Below are 26,675 nucleotides of genomic sequence, written 5' to 3' on the forward strand. Positions count from 1 at the left end.
CATTGTGATCAGGCATGGAGACCCTAAAAAGTGGTAATTTCAGACAACTTTCCTCGTCATGCCAAGAAGGTCGTATATATTCTCGTCTCTGTGACGGCTTTAAAAGCTGTTGAGTAGCTTATGTCCTCACAGGAGTATTCCCTTTAGGCCTGATAACAGGGTCTGTCTGAGCAAATATCTCCGTATGTGCATTTTTTTTTTCTCTCTCTTACAACAAGTACATGTTGTTACAGGGTAGCTGGGACTGTTCACTGCCAAAGGGAAAACCTGTTGATAGCTCGGTCCAGCCCCTCTTCTCCAACACAGCGTGAATACACACAGGCTGACATTGTGTGGATGAGAATGTCAAAGGTTAAAGAGACACTACACTTATTTTGAAATACTCAAAAAAATGACTGGAAGTTGGCTGGGTTTCATTTTTGCTATCTAGAATAACCCCAAATGGAAATTGATTTAATTGTTTGCAGGAGAAGCAAAAACAACCAAATAGGATCATAAATTGTTAGGATGATGATCTTTTAAGTAATTTTAATCAATAAAAAGCTGCCAATCAACCTTAAGTAGTTTGTGACCATGTTGAAATGGACAGAAAACAGCAACACTTGCAATAATTAGCTAAAAGCAATGAACCGACAGGTAAAATAGCTCCTTAAACATATTGAAACTGACTGACTGTAATGGATAAATGGTTGAAACCTCTCCAGTATCTGCCTTTAAATAACATCTATTTTGTAATCTCTTCATGAGGCCACATCTGGAACATGGTGGGTGGTGTGATCTTTTGATAGGGTTGCGGGGGTTTGTCATCTGCTCATTTTAATGCAGAGCTCTTTTCTGTATCTCACTGTTCAGTTATAATATGAGGCCTTGTCTCCGCTGCACATCTGTACATAAGAGATTTGATGTTGCTGTGTTTCCTGGTATAAACGACTGTTGAACGTGATCAGAGACTCATCCCTTGGGTGCAGCCAGGGGATTTAGCAAAGCCTCCAACCTGACTTGTTTTTTATGTGGACGGGTGTGGGATGGAGCGGTGAAGGCATTTGGCCATGTTTGTGTTGGCGTTTGAAGAAGTACAAACAGGAGACAAAGGTTCCCTTCTCCACAGCCGAGACAGGTGCAATATTGAGGATTCACATTCCCCTTCTCTGCACGTTGTGTTCAAACCACAAGTCGTCTACAAGGGCAGGGTCATTTTTATGAAACCAGCTCAAAGAATAATTGAGTGAACATGAGTCTAGCCAGAGATAATTAACTTGGTTTGGTTTATGTAGGACAAAATTTCCCCTTCTTCATTTCTTGATCAAAGCAGGATACTTCTGGCAGCAGGCCCGACACCAGCAGTACCTCACAAACCTGTCAGGGCACTGCAGGAGGAAGTGTTTGCTCTGCAGCTGATCACAGGCAGTTTTCTACTCCAGTGGTGGGTGACACTACTGGGTGCTTTCTGGCATCATTTAGAACCAAAGCAAACAGTGATTTGATATCATATTGATGAGAAAAAATAAAAAAGATGACTCAAGGGGTATGTGTCATCTTCTAAGACAGTAGATCATTTAAAAGTGTTTGAGTACAGATGGATTTATTTGTGCTTCTTCTCCCTGCTGAGGCAGTAAGTCCCTGACTACCTAGCACATGGACCGGAGCAGGAATTCTGCTGGAATGAGGCCAGAGTGGGCGTGGCTTCCCGGTTCTCCTGAAGAGGAACTCCTGCGTCATCATGCCCATATAAGGCATTGCGACTTCCTCCACTGGTTGGATGGACAATGTTTTGTAAATATTTCAAATCTAACAGGTCCAACATCAAGTACCGCTCGAGCTGATAAGTAGGCCACGTCACGAGACCCTGATGAAATAAAATTAATCCAAAGAAGCGCATTTGTTCTACTCTGACAACACAAGAATGAATGAATCAATCGATCTAAAGAAGTGATTTTATCTTACAAGTTATCTCACCTCTTCGATTATCCAACAACCACTTATTCAACCTATAAACGCGCAAATAAACACGCACAACTACAGTGGGCATTTCTATTTCTGACGCTGGTATCCGCTGCGATCCCTCCTCGGTGCGTTCTCTTGCCTACAGGCTTGTTTACAGTCGCCTCTTCCCGGCATTAGCGTCACTTGACGTCGCACTAGCTGGGCGGGGACACGCAGTTGTCTGGCCAATCAGGGAGCTGCACCGCCCTGCCAGCCAGCTTGTGTCTCGTCCTATATAAATAGGCACATTTCCACTCGCCTGAACACACCTCAAAAAGCAACAAGACCAACACATCAACTACCAGGAATTTGCGAGAGCTTAACTTTTACTTCACAGGATTGTGAAAATAAACAGCAATCAGACCCTGGAAAAGACTTTTACCTGCTGGCACTGAACTGAAGACAGCTTTTGTTGGGACTTTCACTCTTTTTTTGGAGTGACTTTTTTTTATTCCATTTAAATTGTGGGGCACTGTTAAGAGAGACGACGAGTGCCTGAATTGATGCATGCTCTCTGCTGACTTTTGTTGATTGTCCAGAGACTGTGTTTCTATAAGCAGCTGGTAAGCTTACTTTTTCCTACGACTTTATGTCTACAAAGATGGAACAGCCTTTTTATCATGACGACTCTTTTCTGTCGGCTTACAGCCACTCAGATGCAACAATGCACGACTACAAACTGCTAAAGCAGAATATGAATTTGAACTTGACAGAGCCCTATCGCAACCTGAAATCCCAGCTGAGGGCCGAGACAGATCTGTACCAAGGGGGGCAACAAGACGTGGGGTCCCTGAAGCTCGCGTCCCCCGAGCTAGAGAGGCTCATCATCCAAAACAGTAACGGGGTGATCACCACTCCCACCCCGGGCCAGTACTTCTACAACCGGGGCATCACCGATGAGCAGGAGGGATTCGCCGAGGGGTTTGTGAAAGCACTGGACGAGCTCCATAAGATGAACCAGATGCCCCCTCCGAACGTGTCCATCGGAGCCGGTGGAGTTTCGACGTGTCCGCCGGCGGCCTCTAGTGTCTTCGGCTCCGCCTTGCAGCCCGAGCCTCCAATTTACACAACACTGAACGCCTACTGCCCGAACACGAGTCTCTCTTCCGCATCCAGCTACCCCACAGCCACAATTAGCTATCTACCGCCACACCAGCAGAGCCACCCGCTCACCTCGACGCATGGCACGCACGCCTTCCAGCACTCACTCCCCGGCTCCGGGCTCCACCCGCAGCGGCTCGTCGCTCTTAAAGAGGAACCTCAGACCGTGCCCGACCTCCTCAGCAGCGACGGCTCGCCTCCGATGTCTCCAATCGACTTGGAGACCCAGGAGAAGATCAAGGCGGAGCGCAAGAGGTTGAGGAACCGACTGGCGGCAACCAAATGCCGGAGGCGCAAGCTGGAGCGCATCGCCCGGCTGGAAGAGAAAGTGAAAGGTTTGAAGAGTGACAACGCGGGGCTCTCCAACACCGCATCCGTGCTCCGGGATCAGGTTGCCCAGCTCAAACAGAAGGTGCTGACACATGTGAGCAGCGGTTGTCAGCTGATGCTTACGAGCAAAATGGAGGCATTTTAAACCACAGAGACTACTAAATGACTGAAAAGTAATAACACTGGATTCATGTTCTGCATGCGCAGCACTGGAATGCCGGCTGGTGTGTTGTCAGCAACACTGTGCCGAGGGCTATATAACATTGACACAAACTCTGTAGGCTGTATACGGTGAAAAGACTGATTGAAATGGTACTTCCGGATGCTGGACACCGCTCATAGCACCATTCAACCCTAAAAACAAGGGCAGCATCCAGACTGGGCAGACACTGAGCAACACAAGCCCAGAAGTCGGGTTTACTAATGGTAGAAAATGGGATGGATTATTGTATTACTTTGTACTTTTTTGCAACTGATATTGTCATGCAATGCTGCATTTATTCATTCTGTAAATTATTTTTGTTTGTCCGGTTGATCCAGACAAACTGATGATGTCCAATGTTTACAGTGTCTTTTTTTATTTGTGATGTGTATTTAAGTAAAGTGTCTTAAAAATGAAACAGAAATGGTGGACTTCAGTTTGTGATAGATAGATAGATAGATAGATAGATAATAGATAGATCTCATGAATGAGTGGGAAGACTGAAGAGGATAGACAAGTCCCCCCCCCTACCATAACACTTATTATAGCTCCCAGTGAGAAACCCTTACACAAGCAGATTTTGGTTTCAGTGTTTTTACGCACAGCGCGTAGCCTGCGTACGTAGGCATTTCCTAATTACGCACGAGCATGTCCATGTATGGGCATGCTGGAGAATACTTCGTCACAGAGGAGGATTTCTGGGAACCCCCGCCCAGGTAACGAAGACTGGTTTCATCTCGGTCCCTCCTATTGTTGTATCGATAAGGTCTGCATGAGGGTGGAGGAATTTCCTTTGGTTATTGTGCAACTTTAATCTGTCACACACCAGTGGAGCAAAGTACAACCTTCTTAACAGTTTAAACTAGTTCAACTTGGTTTCACTTAACAGGAAGTAGATTTAAAAACTGACTTAGCACATCTAATACACCATTTAAAAAAAAAAAAAAAATTCATCATGGAACACGACCTGTAACATAAGGGTCATTTTTAAAGTAACATTCACATCCAAACTCGTTTTGCTATAGCAACCTGTCAGTGGCACTCAAGCGTCACAGTCATTATTAAGGCATGTTTGAGGTGTCAGGAAAAAAAAACAAAAAAAACCCTGCACACCAGGGGAAGTGACAGCGGCTTCAGGAATGTCGGGGGCGTCTCAAGATGCCACGCCGCTTGGCAAGAGCAGTAGGAGAGAGTGGGCGTCCGGAGCGCGCGGGAGCATCTGTGTGGATGGACCGGAGCCCCCGCGCGCTGCCAAGGACAACATTCTGGTGGGACGCGTCACAGGCCAAATATGCGCGGGGCCAGTGTCTCAAACAGTGAGGGGGGGGGGGAAGTCCCGTTTCAAGTAGATCCGAAAGAGTGATTAAACATATAAGCCAGGAGGAGGGGGGGGGGGGGTCGCCAAAAGTTTACACGGACGCCATAAAAGTGAATAATAAATTAGATGACTCGAGAGAACAACTGTTCACTAATACTCAGAGATCCACGGAAACAGTCTGTGCTTTTGTGACCATTAGCCAAGACAGAAGTTGTGTACAAAGTGGCCCCAGGAAACCAAAGGAGGGGGGATTTCTGTCCTGTAAAAGCAGTTGATGACGTACAAGTAAACAACTTGAGCTGAAGAAGCCATTTCTTTCTCTCTATAAACCACTTCAAAAGACTCTTAAGAGGGAAGGCTGCGGTTTCGCACACACGTTCACCTCAAAGCTGTTTTGGAGCAGGAGGTTTTTAACCTCTGTTCATATATTTAAATAGTATAATTTCCATCAATAACAACTCCCCTAGTTTTTGCCATGAACGTGGAAACAGTACCAGGCACGCCCACACATGTCCTGCTTTTCTTTGACGTTGTAATTTTAATCTAGAAACCTAGATTTTAGGGGATGTACATGTCTTCAGTAGCCGTTTTTTGATAATTCAAGTGTTTTAAATAATATTCATATACATCATAGGACTCAGTGAGACCTGACAGTCCATGCTGTGGCCCTACGTTGTTGCCCGAAAGTCAAAGCAAAGCTCTCTTTCACTCTCAAGCAGCTATTTTCTCCACAGCTCAGACTCAAAGAGAATACTTTTAGATATCACTGCAGTGCTTAAGTCTCCATGTACACTCACAGCAAAAAGCCAATTCAAGCCATACTGGCTCTCCACACGCCTCGGCCCACAACCCACACTGAGTGTCTGTGGGAACATCTGTGATGTGAACAGTGACGTATGAAGAGCTCTGGGTGGGTTTGATTTTCCTCTCCACAAGCCCCCTTCCCCTCCCACAGACACTCTGGCTCTCTCGCTTATTCTCTCCCTCTTTCCGATCTTCTGTTATCTTCTCGAGAACCATGAATATTCCTCCCACCTTGCCGTGGCCATCTGAGGTTCTTGCAGAAATGGCATCACTATAGTTTTAGATGGCTAATAGGAGCTGATGTGAGTGTGTGTGTGGGGTGGGGGCGGGGGGGATTTTTTTTTTTTTCATGCTGCCTATTTTGAGGAAAGTTTGCTGCAGTCATAAAAACCTAATTGGATCATATAAATATAACAATATTTGCATTGTGGTGTGTATATTAAGGCATTATAATATGTAAGCTTTCTCCCCCCTGGAAATGTCTCAACTATGGAAAACCTGAGGAGTGACTGCAGGCTCATACCTCAAAGATTCCACTGATAATAATAATGTTTTCATTAACCTGACAAGTGATTATGATTCACGAATGATTTTTTTTTTCTTACATGAATTACAGGCCTGTCACCAACTGTTGCCATCACAGTAAGATATCAGGGCCTCACAGAGAAGACCCTCACTGTTACATCAGACAAAGCTGTGAAAGATGTCACATAATATATACGGGAAACATATAGTGTTGGCATTTAAACAACATTTGTTGAAATATGGTCATATCTTAATGTATATTGATGTATGAACACAACAGCAGAGAAGTGGCAGAGAAAGCAGGTTCACATACACCGAGTCACTGCGGCGTCTGAAAGGTTTTTATAGGCGCACTGTGCCATCTAGTGGACTCACACTGGAAGAGCAGCTGACTATTTGTAAATGAAAAAATACTTGAATTATTTGTGTGCCTGTGTCTGTTCTTAAACTGTATAAGTTTGCTTTTGTACACAGCTGTCTCTGGAAAAAGAGATCCTTATCTCCAATAAAGGATTTAATAATAGTCATACAGCATAAACATGATAATTTAGCACCAACCTTGTCTGTTCTTCTTTTTAAAGACTCTCTTTGACAATGAACAAACTCACAGCTGTGTTTCCATCATATTACACTGACTGACATTAGTTTCTGAAGATTTACCCTCACCCTAACCCTCACTGTGAAGCAAGTTTTACTGAAATTACTTTTTGTCCCCAAAAGGAAGTTGAGCCACAAATGTGACTGCAAAAAAAGTAAAGACATTTGCCTTCAAATTAAATAACAAACATTATTTTCTTTCTGCCACCTGTTATACATTTTGATGTGAATGATGGTTTATTCTTTAATAACCCTTTTTTCGATTGGCCACTATTCAGCTACGACAAATAATCAAATACAACGTTTTCACTTTTTAAATTAGAAATAAGGCAATTTTAGACTTTCTCCCAAACTAAATAGTTCCATAAACATCCTCACTGGATAACCCAAAGGTTTTTTGTGCATATTTTTTCATCAGAATTAAGAGATCCTTAAAAATCAAAGAGGAAAAATTTACAAATCACACCCCACACCCTACTACATGAGCTATACACATGCATTAACCTTACTGCCATTATTCTTGCAAAGGTACAGTTTTTTTTTGTTTTTAAATTTCTACAACAGGGAGAGTGCATCCATTATCTATATTTATAACAGAAAACCTGCCTGTCTGCACTGCTTCTAGTCCAGTGTGTAATCACTGAACGAGCCCGCACTTAACTCTGAGGGCCCGTCCGGGGGCCGTCCGAATTCATAATTTTCCAGTGCTACAGTTCATTGTGTACTCATGTCAGATATGTTTGGAAACCTAAGGTTCCTGTGATTCAATTGATTTGAACCATTTCAAGATACAATCGCCACAGTCGGTACAGAAAACAGCTTTGTCAGGCCACCACTAAACAAACAAACAATTACAGTACTGACTTAAGCCTCATATTCCAGCAAAGATCCAGACAAGTCAAAGGTCCAGTAAATCCGATCCAGCAAAGTACTCAGTCCAAAACACATTATAGTATTCACGATATACACGATCCACTGTTGCCTCATTTTAATCTTTGTGGCAGGCGTTCATCATTTTTCAGTATTCCCGGTGTTATCTGGAGTTAGCAGTAAAAAATTGGCGTTATGAGGAGTTCCACATTGTCTGCACTGACAGGTTTGATTGACACCTCACTAAGCCAATGGGAGCTTCCTTTTACTTTCTGCAGCCTAGAACAGTCAAATGACCTCTTCTGTTGTTTACAGATCCAGCCAGTCGGAAGCAAGATCGCTAATGATTGACGCTTTGTTCTGAGCAATGAGGATATGCGGCTTCTGTGGGTGAGTTTATACCATAGATTGTATACATGGACTGTAAATCAAAAATGTGGGTTGGGTTTGCTGGATTTTAAGAGTTTTGTCATTAAAACAATGCTTGATGGACATTTTACAAACTTTATTGTGCTCATCTGTGTTGTTATAAATAGTTTGATAAGTTCTTTTTTTTATATAAATGACATTTTCCGCCACACCATTTGTTATGTCTCCAAAGTCTTCAAATGGCATTTCTTTGGAAACGCCAGGATATATCTTTAGAAAAACGTGTAAAATATTCTTTTGCGTGATATTGTTACCAGACTTGATTCTGGACCAGATCAGATTTCACACTGTGGCCTCTTTGTATTTTCCAGCTAATAAGTTGCAGCTACAGTCAGCTGTAGGCATTTGTTTGGATATATATATATATATTAGGTAGAAATAAAAAACCTTCTACTTCAGTGTGTTCAAACTTTTATAACTTAAAGCCAGTAGGACCTACAATGATGCTGACTTTTGGGGATAAATCTGTCAACTTTCAAAATAGACCAAATTTATGCATATACTACAAACTATTCAAGAACAACTTCCAGTTTATTGTGGGTATGCCTTGACAAGGCGTTTTAGGCTAATTTCAATGGAATGTTACGGGTGCTTTAGTGAAGTCAAGAGTAGGAAAACTCACTTTTGTGACACTTAAAGTCCAACCCGCCTACCCACCACAATAATTGCCACACAAGTCCCTAAGGTACTGCATCATATTTTCCTCTTGTATTGTGTATGTATTATATCTACTGTAATGTTCCATTGACTACATTCTCTTTGATGTGAGAGTAATCCACAGATAGAGGATGTGAAAGAAAGCCAACAGAGACACATAGAGGACACATCCAACACTCAGCTGTGCTGTGTGTGTTTGTGTGAGAATAACTAAGTAACAGGAGGAAAAACAGAAAATCTGTGTACTGGCTATTGAAGGTCACATTTTGTCTTTGCAGAATCAAATTAAAAAGATAACCTGATCTGTGTGACAATTTGTTTCATACACTGGCTTTGTAAAAGGTCTGGGACGATGCTGAAACAAATTAAAAAGATAACCTCGTCTTATTTATGTTGCAGTTTGTCTTATCACTGAAGCGTTGGCTTACTCACAGTCATCAGCTTAAATCGCGTGCGTGTGTGCATCATTTACAACCCTCTCTGTTCTGCTCTGTCATTTACTGCGATGATGACTTTCACAGAGGACATGTTATTAGCTAACATCATCAAGAAGCACCAGTTCACTTCAGAAATAGCCACAGTGGAGTGGACACACACACACGCACACAAACTGTGTCTCATTGTCTGTCCAACTACCAAAAAAGTGGTGCGTGGTATTTTCAACATGATGCAGTTTGTGTTCTCTGCTGTTTCACCTGCAGAGGGCACACACTGCTCCACTGACAAAACACATGTCGGAAGATGATTTCTGTGTCAAATCCACATATTAGTCACTTTAAATGAGATTGTTTTACAGGGAGATTTGCCAGATTGGGATGATAATCTGTTGGTTAATTTCAGGGGGACTCAGTCATGGAGAGTGTGTGTGTGTGTGTGTGTGTGTGTGTGTGTGTGTGTGTGTGTGTGTGTGTGTGTGTGTGTGTGTGTGTGTGTGTGTGTGTGTGTGTGTGTGTGTGTGTGTGTGTTTAGTTACTATGATGCAGTCTTGCTGTCAGTTCAATTGCTGCAAAACTGAATTAGTGGAGGGACTACCCAAAAGGGATTAATTTCAAATATGTCCGGTATAATAAAATCAGACCTAGACGGCATTAAAATAAATTGTCCTGTTACTACTTTAAATTTAAGAGCATTTGGATTCCTCCCTCAAAGCCATGGTTCAGAGAGGGTGAGACGGAGTGACAGCTGTCTGAGCGAGAGGGTAAACACACTTGTCTTGATGTATCAGTAAATTGGGGGGCTGACAGTGGTGACAAGTCATCACATACACACCGTGCTCTCATAATCAGAGGCAGAAGCTGTGTTTCCAGAAGTCGACACTGCAGTCAGATGTTCCTCAGCAGGCCTGGGGTGATATGTGGTGTTGCTGGGTTTCTTAACTCGTGAAAAATGGACACATTGAAATATGATTGTGTAAGTACAAGAGGCTGCAGCCATCAGTGGTGTAACAAGCAGACAGAACACGGAGGGAAGAAGTTATCTGTGCTGCGCAGTGTCTATTTCCAGAGCTTTGATGTTTCTGATTTGTGGTGCAGAGACTGTGTTCATAGCTCTGCTCAGTAGGGGTTTTGGTATTTGAAGAAAGGATTGCACAGCAGTCTTTCTGAATAAGGCTACTAGTTTGCAAAATTCAACTTCTATGTTACAAGGCTTTCTTACATTTCCAAACTTTCCTAAATAAAAGCAGAAAATGTTGCACTACCATTTCCTGATAAGGCATACTTTGTCAAGCTACAATTAACAGCTTTGATAATTGTAAATAAATAATTCAGTAATGCTTCATAGATCAATTACAAGGCATTATTGATGATGATTTTTGCAGTAAGATTCGTGGATAATTCTTCAGCACAACACTTTCTTGTTTTTTAGCCCTTTAATTCAAGAGGGAAACCGCTTAAAATTACTGTTCGACCACACATGATCTGGAAAAGAGCTGCAGAACATTTAGACCAAATCTCCATATAAACTACTTAAGAACATTCATAACTGCAGACTGATTATAGTGTTGATGTGTATGCCAAACTTAAAAAAGTACAAATGCAGATAGAACAAAATGTGACATTCTGTTGTTTCTCTTGCATCAGTCTTATTTAAATTAAAAAAAAAAGTTTGATAATAACATGGCTGTGCAGCTATAAATGTCAGCAAATCAACACTAAAGCATTTATTGGTTCACACTTTGTAATAAGTCATGAGGCTTGCAGTATGACAATATCAGAGCGTCTTAGTGTCTCAATTCCTAATGAATCATGTGCAAGATTTAGTCAGTAATATATGTGGAGAAATCATGGGTTCTTCAATAAATGAAGTCTGCAGCTGAAAATATTGAGAAGCAGTATATAAAAAGATTTTTGTCCAGATGGCCATTGTACTATCTACAAAGACTATCAAAGTGTTCTGCTAAAGGAGGATTTATTTCAACCTGGAAAACCCAAAGTTTTTCTCACTAAGAGCCTATAAGTGATCTACAAAGTAAACGGTAAATGGTCTACACTTCTATAGCGCTTTATCACCTCAGCTGTCTCAAAGCACTTTACAGTTTGCCTCCCATTCACACACACATTCACACATCAATGGCGGCTGAGCTGCCATGCAAGGTGCTTGCCGGCTTTTGGGAGCAACTTGCAGTTCAGTGTCTTGCCAGAAGACACTTCAGCATGTAGACAGGAGAACCTGGTTATCAAACTGCCAACCAAGCAGCTTAAAAAAAAACATGTTGTTAGCAGGAAGTATGTGGAAAGCTCAACTTGTATTAAATAAAGTAGAAAACGGAAATTCTGATTAGACTAAAAAAAAAAACACCACATCACATTAGGATCCATACATCTAGTTTAACACCTGATCTTTTCAGGGGATACAGATGAAAAGTGCTCCGGGTGACATTTAGACACCTTGTCTTTATTGAGAATGTAAAGAAAATCACAGAAACACCAATTTCAGCGAGCCGACCATAAACCAGACAAATCAGATTCCCTTTTTACAAAACATTTACATCTAACATCTGCCTCACTCTAGAAATACATGACATAATTATAAAAGAAAGAGCACACCACAGTACATTGGTGATTCGTGATCAAACTACCAGAGCGACCTCATCTGGTATGAATACTGCCTCAGTGGATTTACTTGCTCTGGGAGGCAGATTTAGTTTCTTAATATCAACCCTTCCCTCTTAGGTAAGAAGCACACCTCTCCACTCTCACAATCACACCCAATCCATTACGTTCAGGCCGGCAGACTCTGTTAGAAAACCTAAGTTACATTCATTATAATGATTACTCTGTGACCTTTTCTCCACTATCATATACTTCATGAAGAGTAGACCGCACAGTATGGTATCACAACAGTAAGATCTGCATTTAACAAGTGACTAATGCACAGATTAAAGTCGGCTATAGACGGTTGAACAGACAGCGGGGTGGTGAAGCACTGGTGCAGGTACGTTGTATTTTCAATATGATCATGAAAAGTACTCTTGAGTTTAAAGGATGAAACATTTGACTCATGCATTAGTGCTAATACTGGAGGGCTTTTACTATGTGCAAGACTTCACACACCTCATCATAAAGTTGATGGGTTTTTAATGAGCAAAGCAAACAACCGGTAAAAAAAAAAAAAAAAAATCACCTTCTTGGCTGGCAATAAAAACATTTGTGCAGCCATTACTATCAATATATTTATCATTGAAGTCAGAGCCCTTGCAGAATTGAGGATTTTGCCTTTAAATATTATGTTATTCAGTTGTGGCATTTTTAATTGCAATTTATTTCAATCAAACAAACTGATAAGGTGTTTATAGGAAGTGTTTCAAGCTTGTGAGTCTCTCTTACACCAGATACAGTGTACCATATGTTTATATCTGAGATGTGATGATAATAATGAGAGTTCAGGTTTGTTTGGTAAGTTTAGTTAAAGGAGCAAGGTTACAACTCCATTTCAAAAGGATAGATTTTTGTATATTAGGATCTAGACAATTATCTATAAATCTATTGCCTTCTGTCACCATCTACAAACCGCTCCCGCTGCCCTCCACGTCTTCCACCTCCACGGAGCGTTTACGAAGCACCATGTTTCCCTTCCTGCCGCTCCTGGCCTGCACGGGCAGCTTGGTCTGGCACGGGGCCCGGTACTGTGGCAAGCCGGTCTTGGTGGTGTCCAGCTCCTCTGGGTCGTCCTGCTGGGCCCTGAGGGCGGCGATCACATCCTTGTCTGAGGGACTGAGGGTCAGGCAGCCGCAGGGGCGGCCGGCGTCACCCTCCATGCCGATCTCTCCCGCCTCTCCCACCTCCTCTGGCTCATCCTCCACTGTCATGAAGGCGTCACCCCACAGGCTCTCGCAGAGATCTCTGCCGTGCTGATACATCTGTAGGCCACAACACACAGAGACACGCACATTATTTAAGACATTTGAGACCTATCTCCTCTGACAGAATGAGTGCTGTAACTGTGAAAGTGCTCCTTACTTTCAGCATTTAGATTTTCAGCCTGAGTATTCAAGTACTTAAAGTACAAAAAGTACTCATTTTGCAGAATGGTCACTTTCAGAGTTGAATTACATTTTTATAAGCACAAAAAAAATGAAAGATGAAATTATAATATTTTTGGGAACTTTAAGACTCCTAACGTTAGGTCACAACTTTATCATTCCTTTTAATTAATGATGAGAAGTCTCGATATACACTTATACAACTCCAAGCTGAGACGGTGTCATTGTCTACATAAGAAAACATTTGTGTGGGTATGTGTATATCTATATGTACATCAATTCATCATTGAAACACTGCAGTTTAATGCTACACAAAACACACATAAATGTATACAAGCATTTATCATGCCATAAACTGAATATTTATAAGTATGTCTACTTAGACTTGTTTCTGAGTTTACTGTACGTGTGTGTTATTGTTGTTGTTGTATGTTAAAAACTATGCACAGACTACAGACCACTATTCTGGTGACAAACGGATATAAATGGAAACATTTCAGTCCAATTCTGCTTAAATTGACAGGTGTATTTGATTTTTTGTTTTAGGTGGAACGCCGTCCTGCACGGCATTTCGACAACAGCTAAGTTAGCTTGCAAATTCATTCAGAATCCAATTGACAACTGCCTGACTGAGTAGAGAGCAGCTGTGCACACGCCCCTTGAATCGGATCGTGGGTTGGCAGATGGGTCGAAATTGTATCTAATGTGTGGGTTGTGTGTGGCTACTGTTCCACAGAAGATCCAATCTGTCATACTATGTGACACCAGACAATGATACAAAACTTGTGGATTTGATTGGATAGAGGATGTATGATCAAATAAAACGGTGGTTAGAATATATACTAAAGGAAGCAGGCTACATAATACATAAACATAAATTTCTGAGCTACTGTAGCAACATGGCAACCTCTGTGGAGGAGGACCAGCTCCCTAAGTAGATATGAAGTGCTCATTATAAAGTAACAAAAACACAGTGATTGTTAGTTTCAGGTGATTATACACTAATGCAATTATAAATATCCCTTTATGGAACTATATATTTAATCCCTGATAGACCACTTTGAACTGGAAGGCAGGCTCCCATGTTGCAGAGAGGAGGACAGAGTGGACTCTGAGCTGTTCAACACATGTTGATTAATTGCTTGGAAAGTTTTTTTCTTTGATTAAGATTTTTTTCCTCCCTGGAGATTGCAAGCAAACAGACACCTTGTTTTCCAGCACACCTCCCAGACAGCTTAACGTTTTGCCCTCACACTTCAGCATGCTTCCCAGCACCTCTCAGAGCAACATAAACATCCATTGAAGTAATTGATTTTGCCCTTTCAGGGCAGCGTGTTGGAGGGGGCTGCAGGCACCGGATAACTGCTCTTGCAAGTGGCTTTTGTCTGCCCCTCCCGCTTGCCTCACCTCGTCTACACCGGCCTTGAGAGGAAAACACAAGACGTGACCTTGAAAAGCTCACATTGGTATCTGCAAGACTTCATCTCTGTGTCATCTTTACAGTTCTGACGAGCCTCACAAAGTAGACGTACAGATCCAAACTAAATCGGAAAGGTCACTTCCAGCGCCTTTTGTGTTGCTGACAGGAAATTCATTACAGCGCTCAATCTGTATAAAGTTGTACTTGGAGGAAAAACTCCAATTACCGCTGACATTAGCTGTATGGTTTCTGGAGCATGAAAAATTATACTCCTCTCTAATAAGACACGTATGCGGATTAAGGGGGATACTGCATGGCGGTGCAAGAAAACAAATCACAATCCAGCGTTTAAGCTGTTTAACTGTGGGTGTGTGCTTACACGCCGAGAAATAGTTAAGAAAGCAAATTAGTAAAGTTGCAGTGACACACGCAGTGCTTTTCTGTGTTTAAGCTCCCACTCTGTCTCTAGTGACTGCCTCATAACCAGTCATTAAGATGTGCCACCAAGTCATCGTCTCCTGCTTCAGCTAATTCTGTTTGCGACCAAACTTCCACTGTATCTCCCCCTTGCTTTGTTTTTTCTCCTCTCTTGCTTATTTCTGCACCCACCGTGTGCACATCGCTCTCATTCTCCCTGTAATTCTGTTGCACACCCCCACCCCAACGTCTGCTTCCTTTCATCCTCCTGTCTGTTGGGGGATTAAGACTGAGTCACACCGGGTGCTCAGAGGAGAAGGAAGCTGTAATATATTTACCGTGTTCAAAGGACAAAGAGGATGACGGCCATTTCTCTCAACTACATCTACACTCTGTCTCACACTTAGGTCTCATCACAGCGACCCCATAATGCACAGAGGGGTACACACACACACACACACACACACACACACACACACACACACACACACACACACACACACACACACACACACACACACACACACACACACACACACACACACACACACACACACACACACTTCTCTGTCCTTCCTCGGGCAGACGTGGTTTGCTGCCAAAGCTAATTCAGAACGAGGACAAGTGGCTTTAGACGACATGGTGTGATCAAATAAGTGAGATACAAAAATTTCCCGGGGCTCTATGCTGTCCTTCCCATCCTTATCTCATTTCATTCTGCCCTTCTCTGTCCTTAGCCTGTGTAGTTACACCTGGTGTGCAAAAGGAAAAAAAACAAAAAACAGAAGAGAGAAATCAAACATAAATTGTCATCATTATTTTAGCTGGAGGTCAATTAGGAAACCGTACATTTTTTTTTTTTCTAGTTGATTAATGATTATCCTTATTCAGATGAAAGAAACTGTATATTGAACAATATTAAATCTTTTCACAGATTTTGATAATTTTCAAAAACACGTTGTTATTTCTAAGGTTGATTGTTTGAAAAGTAACCCTTTAGATCACAGCCAACAATTGACCGTTTAATTCATTACAATGAATGAAATTGTACACCGGAAAGGAAGAGCTTCAGGATTTACAGGGTAATAGACTTGTGTTTAAGATCGACTTAGAAATGAATTATAATTAATATAATGCACCTAATTATTGGAGTTATTGGGAAGAAAATACTGGGTTTAGCCTGGAAATAAAGGATGTACCTCCATAGCTGTAGCCATAAAAATGATACGTGTATGTCTTTCAAAGGATGATACACAATTGTTATGCAGTTTTGGGAATGTCGGGTTCATCTGATGTTAAAAATGTGTTATAAAATAGTTAAGTTAACTATATTTGTTACATAAATGATGTTAAGCATGTGACTTAACTTGCATCACATTACATAAACGACATAAGGTCTAATAAGTCAATATTGTCTTTTGGTTTAATACACACAGCAGCCTCTTGAGTGACAGTCCTATGTTTGATCCATTGACTTGCGGCTGCTGCTAGATTTCCTGTGAATAGTTGCAACATTATGGTTGGGATTAAGGATTATGGTTTGGGAACAGTTGATTGACAATGAAACAACCAATCACAGCCGTGTTTACAGTAAATTTACAGCATTGTGTCATTCCAGCTGATCCAATCTAGCATTAACCTCACATACCTGCCTACACGCACTTTGTCAATCTTTATAGGACTGTACATCACCTGACCTCCTCCATTGCTCTATAAATATTTCGACCACTAGAGGTCACAAGAAATTTAAATATAGCTCATTTTAACACCTTTCAACAATCGATCAATGTTGCTGTTTTTCAGTACAGGACAGGCTTGAAAGGACATATAGGGCTAACCTTTTTGATCCCCTTTGCAATCCTAGGGATATGGATGTATCCTGTATTTCTATTATTATACAAGTACTTACAGTATAATTTATTTCTAGGTCCCCACTAAACCCCAATTTACTATTTATTCCCTTTTAACAGGTATTCTCATACGTAGTCCATTGTTACCCGTGTCATCGTAAGTGTATCTAAAACATATTTTGTCTTTCTCTTCATCCGAACCATTAATTTACTGTATCTGATCTGGACGTGTTTCGTGCCAGCGCCCAGCACGGACACGGCCGCTCTTTGCAGACGTAACCTCATTCCCATAAAATAAGGAGCAGACACGGTGTCTAATGCTGAGATAAATCAGACCTTGGCTGGCAAGTAACGTTACCAATGAGTACAAAAGGAGAGTGAGACACAGAGTGCCAGAGGGATTTTTGCATGCAGAGGATGTGTGTCTTTCTGTGTCTTTAAATGTATTAGCTTGTTTCTATGCACATCAAAATCTACTGCAGTCATTTACAAATCCTGTACTTATATTTACTCTACAGACATAGATCGGGTGAGACGGAGCTGGAGGTTTTAATGCGATACCAAACAGAAGCACGTCTGTGTCTGTTGTGCAAATTTGCGCACGTCTGAGGTGAACTGAAGTGCTATGAGCTCAGACCAATGACCGGCACAACTGTGAAATCCACCATCTCTGAGGAGAAAACAAAAAAACGTTACTGCTGTGACCTCCAAAAATACGAGAGGCAGGCACTCGCTTGCAGTCTCTCTAAGAGGGTGGATTTGTTGAAAATGCTGAATTTAGTGACTCATTTCTTCATTAGCTATTTAAAACACTGCTTAAATTTATTGGAGCCCATGGTGTGCCATTAGTGGCAACCTACATGAAAATGGGCCAATAAAAGCACACCAAAAATACACAAGCACACAGACAGACACCCATATACACACACTCAGACACTTAGATGCAGTAGTCTCCCTTTAATTTTCCTCGTTTACTACAAATCTGTAAGTTCCAGTAATCATGTACCACCAAACATCCTTAATGGGTCTGGTGTGTGTGTGTGTGTGTGTGTGTGTGTGTGTGTGTGTGTGTGTGTGTGTGTGTGTGTGTGTGTGTGTGTGTGTGTGTGTGTGTGTGTGTGTGTGTGTGTGTGTGTGAGAGAGAGAGAGAGAGAGAGAGAGAGAGAGAGAGAGAAAGACAGAAAGGGGGAGGAAAAGGGGGAGAAAGAACGACACACTCCATCAGATATAGATATAGAGTGTCATCTGTGAGAGTTCGTTTGCTAGCGGCCTCAGCTGCACACCAGCACCCTCTGTCACTCGGCTTCTTTCTAAATCACCCAGCTGGCCTCTGCCCACTGAAGCAGGGCCGAACCTTTTCACGCTTCAGCCCACAGCGTCGCCCCGCGCCGTTAACTCTTCGCATAACCACGCTCTGTCTCCACCACCAACACACCGTGACACATTGCCGACCTTCTACCTGCAACATGCGACAAGCTTTTCGGGTCCAGTCAGTGGGATTCAAACCTCTTAACACGTCCGCTGCTGTCCAGAAAAAAACCTGAACGAAGGCGTGACTGCATTCTGCTTGTATCCTGCTAAAAACAGCTGATTACACTTCATACACTGTATTGGAGATGGAGCTCTTTATAATTAGGCTACAAGACCACCAGATGTTCACACTATTATGGCAACAAGATATTTTAGTCAAGAAGTGGTTGACAGAGAGACTGACGCTGCCATCCATGTATGATTAATATGCTGAGATCACAGGTACACGAGTTCACAGCTCACCTGCTGATATTGAACGCAGTTTCCAGTGCAGTTATGTCCCCTGGGGTCTCTGGCCCAGTTACGAGCACATGTCAAGTCCATCCTGCAGGCATCAAACCTGAAAAGACACATGCAATTAAAAAAAAAAAAAAAATCTGAAATATTCAAATTTATCTCATTTGAATATTTTCTCCTGAGATTAAATTCCCTATTTGAGGTAAACTGAGTGTTTAAAGGAAATGTTACAAGTGTTGTGGCTTTATTGCCAAGAGTTTCATGAGAAGATTGACAGGCTAAGTCTGCACGCTCAATATGAAGATACAGCCAGCAGCCGGTTAGTTTAGCTTAGCAAATAGTTGGAAACAGTTGGCAGCACCTCTTAAACTCACTAATCCACATGTTATATCATGTTTGTCTAATGCGAGTTATGTTGGGGTTATGTGCAATGCGGTAACTTAAGAGTTTTGGCAACAACGTAACTCTGTAAAACCACAAGGTGGTATTTTTACACTTTAGACTGCTCATCCAAATCTTGCCAAGAGAGCAAATAAGCATATTTTCCATCTATACTGTAAGCAAAAATTCATGCACCTCTCATTTAACTAGGAGAGTTTATTAAGCATTTTTCTTCACCACCACTGGGAAAAAAAGATTTTGATCAGTCTTTCTGCTGTTTTCCCTCTTTTAAACATAGCAAAGATGAAATGGTTACTGGGGGTCCCCTGGGGAGGTTACGAACCCTACTTGGGAGCTGCCGTTACACGCATGTGTAGCCTTCTTTAATGAAAAGACCCTGAAATATGCAGCGGTCATCTTACCTGTGTTTTATGCTGTTTATTCAACACTTTGTCATCACACAAAATGCTGTTGTTATACAAGCTGGTAATCTCTCCCTGGCCAGCCTAATACATGAAGCAGGACAGGTACTGATTTTGATTTAAGTTTGCTTAGCAATGTGTTTGGCAGCCTCACCAATCACGGCAGAAGCTGTGGCAGAGCGGCACCGCCTGGATGTATGAGCGGCGATGAGGATGGGGCCAGCGCGCGGCGTCGGGGGAGCAGCGGTAAAAACATGACACGCGCTTCAGAAAGCCTTCACACCTGAGGAGACAGAGGGAGGCTGTTTGTGCTTTCATGATGCATGGTCACGTCTGTATTTCAACACTTATTGACCCTGAGTCAGTATAGTTGGTCACAGGGCAGGTGGAGAAAATAAAGATTAATAAGGACATGGAGACCTGGTTGATTGAGAATTATGCTGTTTAGTGTGTTTTCCCTGCTTCTGCTAATGCTACTTTACTGCTTTTTTCAACTTGACTTCCTTTATGGTATTTGCTGGTGGCTTGATTTTCTGTCTACTCATCCATAATTCACCACCATGTGAATTAATTTGTCTTCATTTGTCCCACTGAAATGTATTTTGTTTATTCCAAAGACTCAGATCTCAACGTTTTACCACCACATTAAAAGCCTTAGAACAAACCCGTTGCTATAGATTAAATCATGTAAGAAAATAAATGTTGCTCTAAAGCTACTTAAACCGGCAATTAGGGATTTATTTATTTTTGCCAATAGGAAGCAATAGAAATGAACACAGCACTGACATATACATATAATCTTACACATTATATTCAGACTCGTGATTTGCAGTCTTGTTTCTGGCCATCTGATGAATTTAGGTTCAAGACAGAAACGCTTTTTGCTCTGTTTTTGTTCTCCACCATATGTACATCAGTTCACCACTAACTTTATGTACTAAAATTTTGGTGCTGCTTCTATAAACAGCAGCCTGATTTGAAAGTGACCCAAAACAGTAAACTTGGTGGTCATGAAGAGAAAACTGTGTGACCCAACATACAAAAATGATTATGTTGATTATAGTCACTTTAAGGCAATACGACTGAACCACAAGAATGGAAGCGACTTACTCAGGGCTCAGAGGCCCGCACTTGTCCCACGGTTCATTCTTGTTGCTGGCAGAGGGAACCTGGGAGATGTCCTGGATGTTTTCTTCTTTGCAGCAGCTATCTGTCAGCAGCAAGGACACGACAACTCGTCAGGCAGCTGTCTGTCATCTGATTTAGTTTGATATCTTCGTCATTAAAAGTAGAACGTTTCGAGACAAACACAGGAGTCACTCACTGTCAGCGTACAGCGCGCACTCCGTCAGGTGAGGCTCTGGGCTGGGCGTGGCCTTATGCTTGCCGTCTTGAAGACACACCCCTTCTGAGCGGGTTCCACCAATCAGCGCAGCCGTCAAATACAGGCCAATTACTAGCAGAGGGGGACAGGTGACACCCATCTCTGCAGACACAGACAAGGTCAGCAGAAATATAAAGACAGCATAAAACACAATGAATCATCGCAGCAGAAAACAATTTTACATCCATTTAAAAACCATGATCACGGCTTCTTTCAAGGCTCATGGAGTAACTCATCATGGCACACAGTGAGTTACAGAGTGTAAGTGAAACATCTATGTTGCGCAGGCTGTTAAGCTCCGTGTGAGCTCTGTGTGTGGTGACCTACTAGACCTGGTGAGCCTAATCAGGTGTGACTGAGGCACCGTGCTGAGATGGATGACATGCGTAGTCGCTTAATCTGACAAACGGCTCGCCAGTGTGTAGCCTAAATAACACGAATTAAATAAATCTGTTGGACATGGCCACCTGACCTCAGGCAGATCAGGTGCGGCCCTGATTTGATACAACAGAGTCTTACCTACAGTAAATACAAATATTGACAGCTTTGTCCAATTACTTCATACTTTCACGAGTTACAGTTTTTACTGTAATTTGTAAACAAGAATAAAAAAAAAACATGTACGTATTTTCACAAAAATATTCCACATGTATTTTAATCATGTATTGAATGTGAGTCAGATGGTCTAAATTGAAATTAAAGTAAAGTCTAATTACTTTAGTCTAATTCCGCATTTATTACTTAAAATCACACCAAAAAAAAATTACGATCACAAAAAAAGTATTTATGTTTCCAGTAGATCCAGAGTGTACAAAACATGTTAAAGTTAGGCGTGAATGGTGGACTGTATATGTAGGCTATTTATAGTTAATTTAAATATAGGTAATAAATAGGTAAAAAGCTACAATTTAAACATTTGAAAGCATCGTTAAGGGGTCTGTTTTCATTCGTGGGTTTAGAGTGACCTTAAGACTCTGTTGGGTTATTTTTCGCCTCTACTTTAGGAGATCAGTATTATTAATCCACCGTCACATGAATATGTAACCTAGTTGTTGTGCAGTAGTGATATGGTGTTGCAGCCTCCTAACTTTTACTTGAAAATTGCGAAAATCTAGCGAATCAGGTTATCTATCCGCACAGTTCAAATCAAATCTTTCTTTACCTATCGGTGGGGTAAATGCTGCTCCGTCCGGATTAGTTTCCTCTGTTGCTTTTCTTGTAATAGATGGTCGGCGTATCCCCGGTGTGTTGCTGTGGAACCAACGGCGGTGCTCGGTGCTCCGGTCTCCTCCTGAGTCCGTCTGTGTCTCTGAGTCTCTCCGCGCTGGCTGTGATCTCTGCTACCCTGGGGCCAATGCTCGCCAATTTGTCACCGGTTTAGTATATGAAGGACATTTCAGTCGCCTCCACCAGGCAACTCACCCCCTCCCTCTGCCCCATGCTGGGAAGTCCTCTCTCTCTCTCTCTCTCTCTCTCTCTCTCTCTCTCTCTCTCTCCCTCCCTCCCTCGCACGCGTGCGCGCACATACGCACTTCCGTGCACGGAAAAGACCGAGCTTGCTCCTTGTTAATCTCCCAATAGGATGTTTACCAAATCCTCCTTGTTGACAGCTTTTCTTCCTCCCGTCCAAGTAAAGCTGTAGATGGAAACACTGTGATAAATTAGATTTTTCAAATTGATTTTAAAGTAAAGCAGACCCCATGAGGGATGCCTTGCCCTTCATTTTTTCAGAGGCTCAATCACAGGTGGTGCTGAGTCACACCTGTCCTCCACCAGCTCTCCCTGTCTACACACACACACACACACACACACACACACACACACACACACACACACACACACTGAGGTCAGGTTTTTTTTTTTTTTTTTTTTACAGGTGACAGGGTTAAAGGAGGGTACAGCTGAGATTTAATACTGTATGATATACTGAGGACAGAGGATACAAATCTCTGTGGAACAAAACACCATGAACTGACCAGGAAGCTGCTGCGTGTTGCAAAACCCTCCCTGTTACAGAGTCAGGAGCTCAGTGCAGCTTTTTTTTTTTTTTTGATGAATTTATTATGTCATCTGTTTTTATGGATGCATGTGTGTCGTCTGTGTAAAAACTTGGAGCTGGTAACCTTGCCAACAGTTTAGCCATAGGGTGAATTCCCTAAAGTCATTTATTCATCCCATTTGGTGGCACATTCACATTTGACAGCCCGGTCTGAACTGGGTTACATTGACACATGAGTTCCCCCCCCCACTGTGTGTATTATTGCTCCTGGCTTTTAATCTCACCTCCCTTTGGACCTGGTGTGCCAACCTAATCCCTGGCTGGTTGAATCTCTCTCTCTCTCTCTCTCTCTCTCTCTCTCTCTCTCTCTCTCTCTCTGTCTCTCTCTCTTTGAGTGTCCTCCCAAGGCTTTTGGCAACATAAGAGCAGATGGAGAGTGTCTTGTGGCCTAGATACATCCGCCTAAAACCAAGACTGGGAAATTGGTGACATGCCTTTGACATGATTGGTTTTGGCAACAAACCAGTGCAGGGACAGGAAAAGACCAGACAGATTGGCCATCAAACAAACACACAGATTGAGTGCAGTTGAAATGGTCTCAGTGGAGAACCAGCTCAGAAGCACACTGTGGGAGCTGAAGCAGGAAATGAGGACTCGCTTGGGCCCCGTTGTCCACCAGACTGTTGCATAACCGCTCAGGGTCATCACTACTGAGCACTTTATTTCTGGGGGGGAGCGCTCAGGAGCAGGAGGCAGACAAACAGCTCTTCATCTGGTAATTAGAGGAGGAATAACGATATCCTTTGTTGCAAGAGCTATTCGGGGAACAGAGGGGGTGAGGACAAAGCAGGCCATCCCTGCTTTCTGTGTACCCTTGTTTTTGTTCTCATTTAACAGAGTTGGGACACTGCCTGCGTTTGAGCCTTTAGGCTGGCCCTCAGCTGGCAAGCACTGTCACCCATCCTTGTTGACTCACTAAATGACAGACTTTAATTTCTACCATTTAGAGTTGCTTTGATTTGTTCCACTGACCTATTTCTCCAGGATGGCAGACACTCCAATCAGAGTTGCAGCGACAAGAAATTAGGCAATAAAAGGTGAGAAGTGGAGAAGATGTCAGAAAACTCTTGGTTGGTGTCGGGAAGATAATGTAATTGTGTACCGCAATGACTTCCAGATTCTTACACCAGAGCTACACTCATCTGATAACTCAACCAGCAAAACTGAAAAATATCAGCTGTGATTCAGTATAATATGTCCATATATTTATGTTGAGGAGTAAAATAAACAGCTAAATGGGAATACAAAGTGCTGTGATGCTCATCTTTAACTTTCCATCAATCTGAGTCCAGAAAAGTTGAAATATGTAGTTAAAAGTAATGGATGACCAGTTGAAAAACATTACTGTGCAAAAACTTTATATCACTTAAAGCAAACAGATGATGTATTCAAAACTAGGGCGTAGGTTTGCATATGGATGGTATGTCCCTACCAATACTTTGGGAGGACAGGATTGACCTTACCAATATCTGAGTGAGCTGGTTTATGTGTCAGGGGATTGTTGTGTCCCTGCCAATGTTGAATCCAAACCTACACCCTTGATTCAAAAATAAATAAATCAAGATAATCCATATCTGTGCTGCATGCTGAACATTGAACACAACATCAGGAACTATACGAGACTATGTTATCGCATATGTCTTAAACCTATAGGAAAATCCTCAAACTCATTAAAGGCTTCTTGGTCATTTGGAAAATTACCCTGCATTTTAACCTCAGCCAGCTCTAGTTCGTATCATTATGAAACATCTAATGACAAAAGGGACTGATACTGCGAGTTCAGACTCCCAAACAAAAGGTCAAATTCAGTGACCTTTTAGTTGACAGAAATGTCACTGGTCAAATACCAAATTGTTGTTTTTTTCTAATTAAAGTTTTTGCTAAGGGGACATGTTTCAAATGTCACTGGGAGTCCTGAGGTTTGCAGCTGGATAAATGGGAACAGAATCAATCAGATTCATGTTTTTCTATTTGAAATACACAGGCGACATGCAAAGTTAGTTGCTGGACTGGATTGCTCTTTCTCTTTAAAGCTTTTTTTTTTTAAATCTTACTTGTCCTCCACAGCCCACTGCTGTGACCTTTGTCTTCCACATGCTTACAATGCAGGTGTTAGCCGACGAGAAATCAATTCAAATCTGCACACTGGAGTATTTTTACCCACTTACTCAAAGTCAGCGGTCCAACATGTTTATTTTCTACAAATCATTTTCTGTACAATCATCTGACAGACACTCAAGCAGTATGACATCATGTTCAAATAATTGACCCCCGCCCCCCAACTCTGTCACACAAACATACCAGGCAACTTTATGACGTGTAAAAAAAAACATCTCTGCACACAGACAGATATTCTTATAATTCACAAAGCATCAACATATCTATAATCGTCTTTCAGTCACATTGTGTTCAATAATGTTAATGTCCTTGTTTGTTAGGTAGCCATTGAGGTAACATTCAGTCTCTGGTAAGCCAGTGGCTTCTTGTTGTTGTTGTTGGGAATCACTGAGGTACTGAAGCGGTCCCAGTTCTCCACCCTGTGGTCGCATGACAGCACTGCATGAAAAGGTTTCATTATTTATTCATTTATGGCAGGGACGTCCACTTACTTTGAAACCACATTATATCGTCCACTTCCTCACAGAGTGGAGTTGATATTGGTTAAATTGAATCATTTCAGCTGAGGCAGAACATCTCTCTTCATCTCAGCTCCTCCTGCCATTCAGCCTAAGTCCAGATCTTAGATTATTTTTTTAGTTGTCATTTGGTCTCATTCTTCGTTCCTGGATGTTTTTCCTCATGTTCATGGTCAGCATAGTAACGGTGTAAGTGGATAAGATCATGATGGTGCTCCCGACAAACTGCGACGAGGCTCCCGGCTTCACCACAAACCTCCACCCACGCCTCTGCGGGTGAGCAACTGTTGCTTCCACTGTCTGAACGATGGGCTCCATCGCTGCTGCTCGGCCGGACAGCTCCTTCAACTCCTGGATGAGCTGGTGAATTCAAATGTCAGTGCCTCTGTGTGTTTAAGCAGGATGATGGAAGGTGTCCCTCGTCTTAGAGCTCAGCACACTTGTTTACCTTTTTCCAAACATGCTTCTTTATCTACCCGGCCTTGTTTGCAGACGTCAAATCCTCGGACTCAGCTCGGTGCCAGACTACGTCAACAGCACCTGTGAGCGTCTGACAGAATGAACAAGGTCTCCTACCTGCAGAACAACCTGTCCAGACAGGCTTCAATAATAGAACTAACAGAAGTCATTTAGTCTGACCTTCCTGGTATTTCAGGACCAAGGACAGCAACAAGCATAGAGTATAATCCTATAATATTCAGGTTTTAGTACAGACAAAATAAGGGAAAACCAACATCTTGTCGTACATTCAAATTGCAACTAAATTAATGTCAGTATATCAAAAAGCACCCTGTCCTGTTTTAACCGTTTGAAGACCATGTTTTGTTATTGTACTGTTCTTAACTTAGCCTTACTGAGCCATCTGTCTGTTGTATGTATGTCAGGATATCCAGGCTGCTCTGTGGTTTGCTTCACTGCAGAACCATAACTACAAACTTATACACATGTGGTTTTGGAATATTTTCATGGTGTAATGTGTGACGCAGATTCCCATGTAAAAACTTTTTTCTCATGTTATCACGTGATCTTACGAGACTCAA

General features: G+C 42.1%; 2 protein-coding genes across 2 annotated transcripts; one reads left to right on the top strand and one right to left on the bottom strand.

Moving 5' to 3' along the window:
* The first annotated feature begins 2,260 nt into the window (after positions 1 to 2,260).
* junbb (JunB proto-oncogene, AP-1 transcription factor subunit b) lies at positions 2,261 to 4,040 on the top strand. The gene has a single exon (XM_069701198.1). It carries the CDS (start codon positions 2,573 to 2,575, stop codon positions 3,557 to 3,559), a length of 987 nt encoding a protein of 328 aa, XP_069557299.1. The 5' UTR covers positions 2,261 to 2,572; the 3' UTR covers positions 3,560 to 4,040.
* A 7,650-nt stretch (positions 4,041 to 11,690) lies between these two features.
* On the bottom strand, positions 11,691 to 22,394 carry rtbdn (retbindin). The gene is made up of 6 exons (XM_069701199.1): positions 22,103 to 22,394; positions 20,881 to 21,042; positions 20,667 to 20,766; positions 19,711 to 19,839; positions 18,760 to 18,856; positions 11,691 to 13,176 (listed from the first exon to the last, which is right to left on the bottom strand). Exons 2-6 carry the CDS (start codon positions 21,038 to 21,040, stop codon positions 12,820 to 12,822), a joined length of 843 nt encoding a protein of 280 aa, XP_069557300.1. The 5' UTR covers positions 21,041 to 21,042; positions 22,103 to 22,394; the 3' UTR covers positions 11,691 to 12,819.
* Between the last annotated feature and the right edge of the window lie 4,281 nt (positions 22,395 to 26,675).

Source organism: Brachyistius frenatus, unplaced genomic scaffold (genome assembly GCF_029030835.1).
Source record: "Brachyistius frenatus isolate BFR_SWC_R1_liver_20210118 unplaced genomic scaffold, ASM2903083v1 Contig_36, whole genome shotgun sequence".
In the NCBI taxonomy this organism is placed as follows: Eukaryota; Metazoa; Chordata; class Actinopteri; family Embiotocidae; genus Brachyistius; species Brachyistius frenatus.

What these genes read in the sequence shown, in the direction of transcription:
- junbb (XM_069701198.1), top strand. Translation starts at nt 2,573, where the DNA reads ATGTCTACAAAGATGGAACAGCCTTTTTATCATGACGACTCTTTTCTG.
- rtbdn (XM_069701199.1), bottom strand. Translation starts at nt 21,040, where the DNA reads ATGGGTGTCACCTGTCCCCCTCTGCTAGTAATTGGCCTGTATTTGACG. An exon ending in CACAGCTTCTGCCGTGATTG is followed by an intron (nt 18,857 to 19,710) that starts GTGAGGCTGCCA and finishes GTGTCTTTTCAG; the next exon opens with GTTTGATGCCTGCAGGATGG. An exon ending in ACTGCGTTCAATATCAGCAG is followed by an intron (nt 13,177 to 18,759) that starts GTGAGCTGTGAA and finishes TGTGGCCTACAG; the next exon opens with ATGTATCAGCACGGCAGAGA.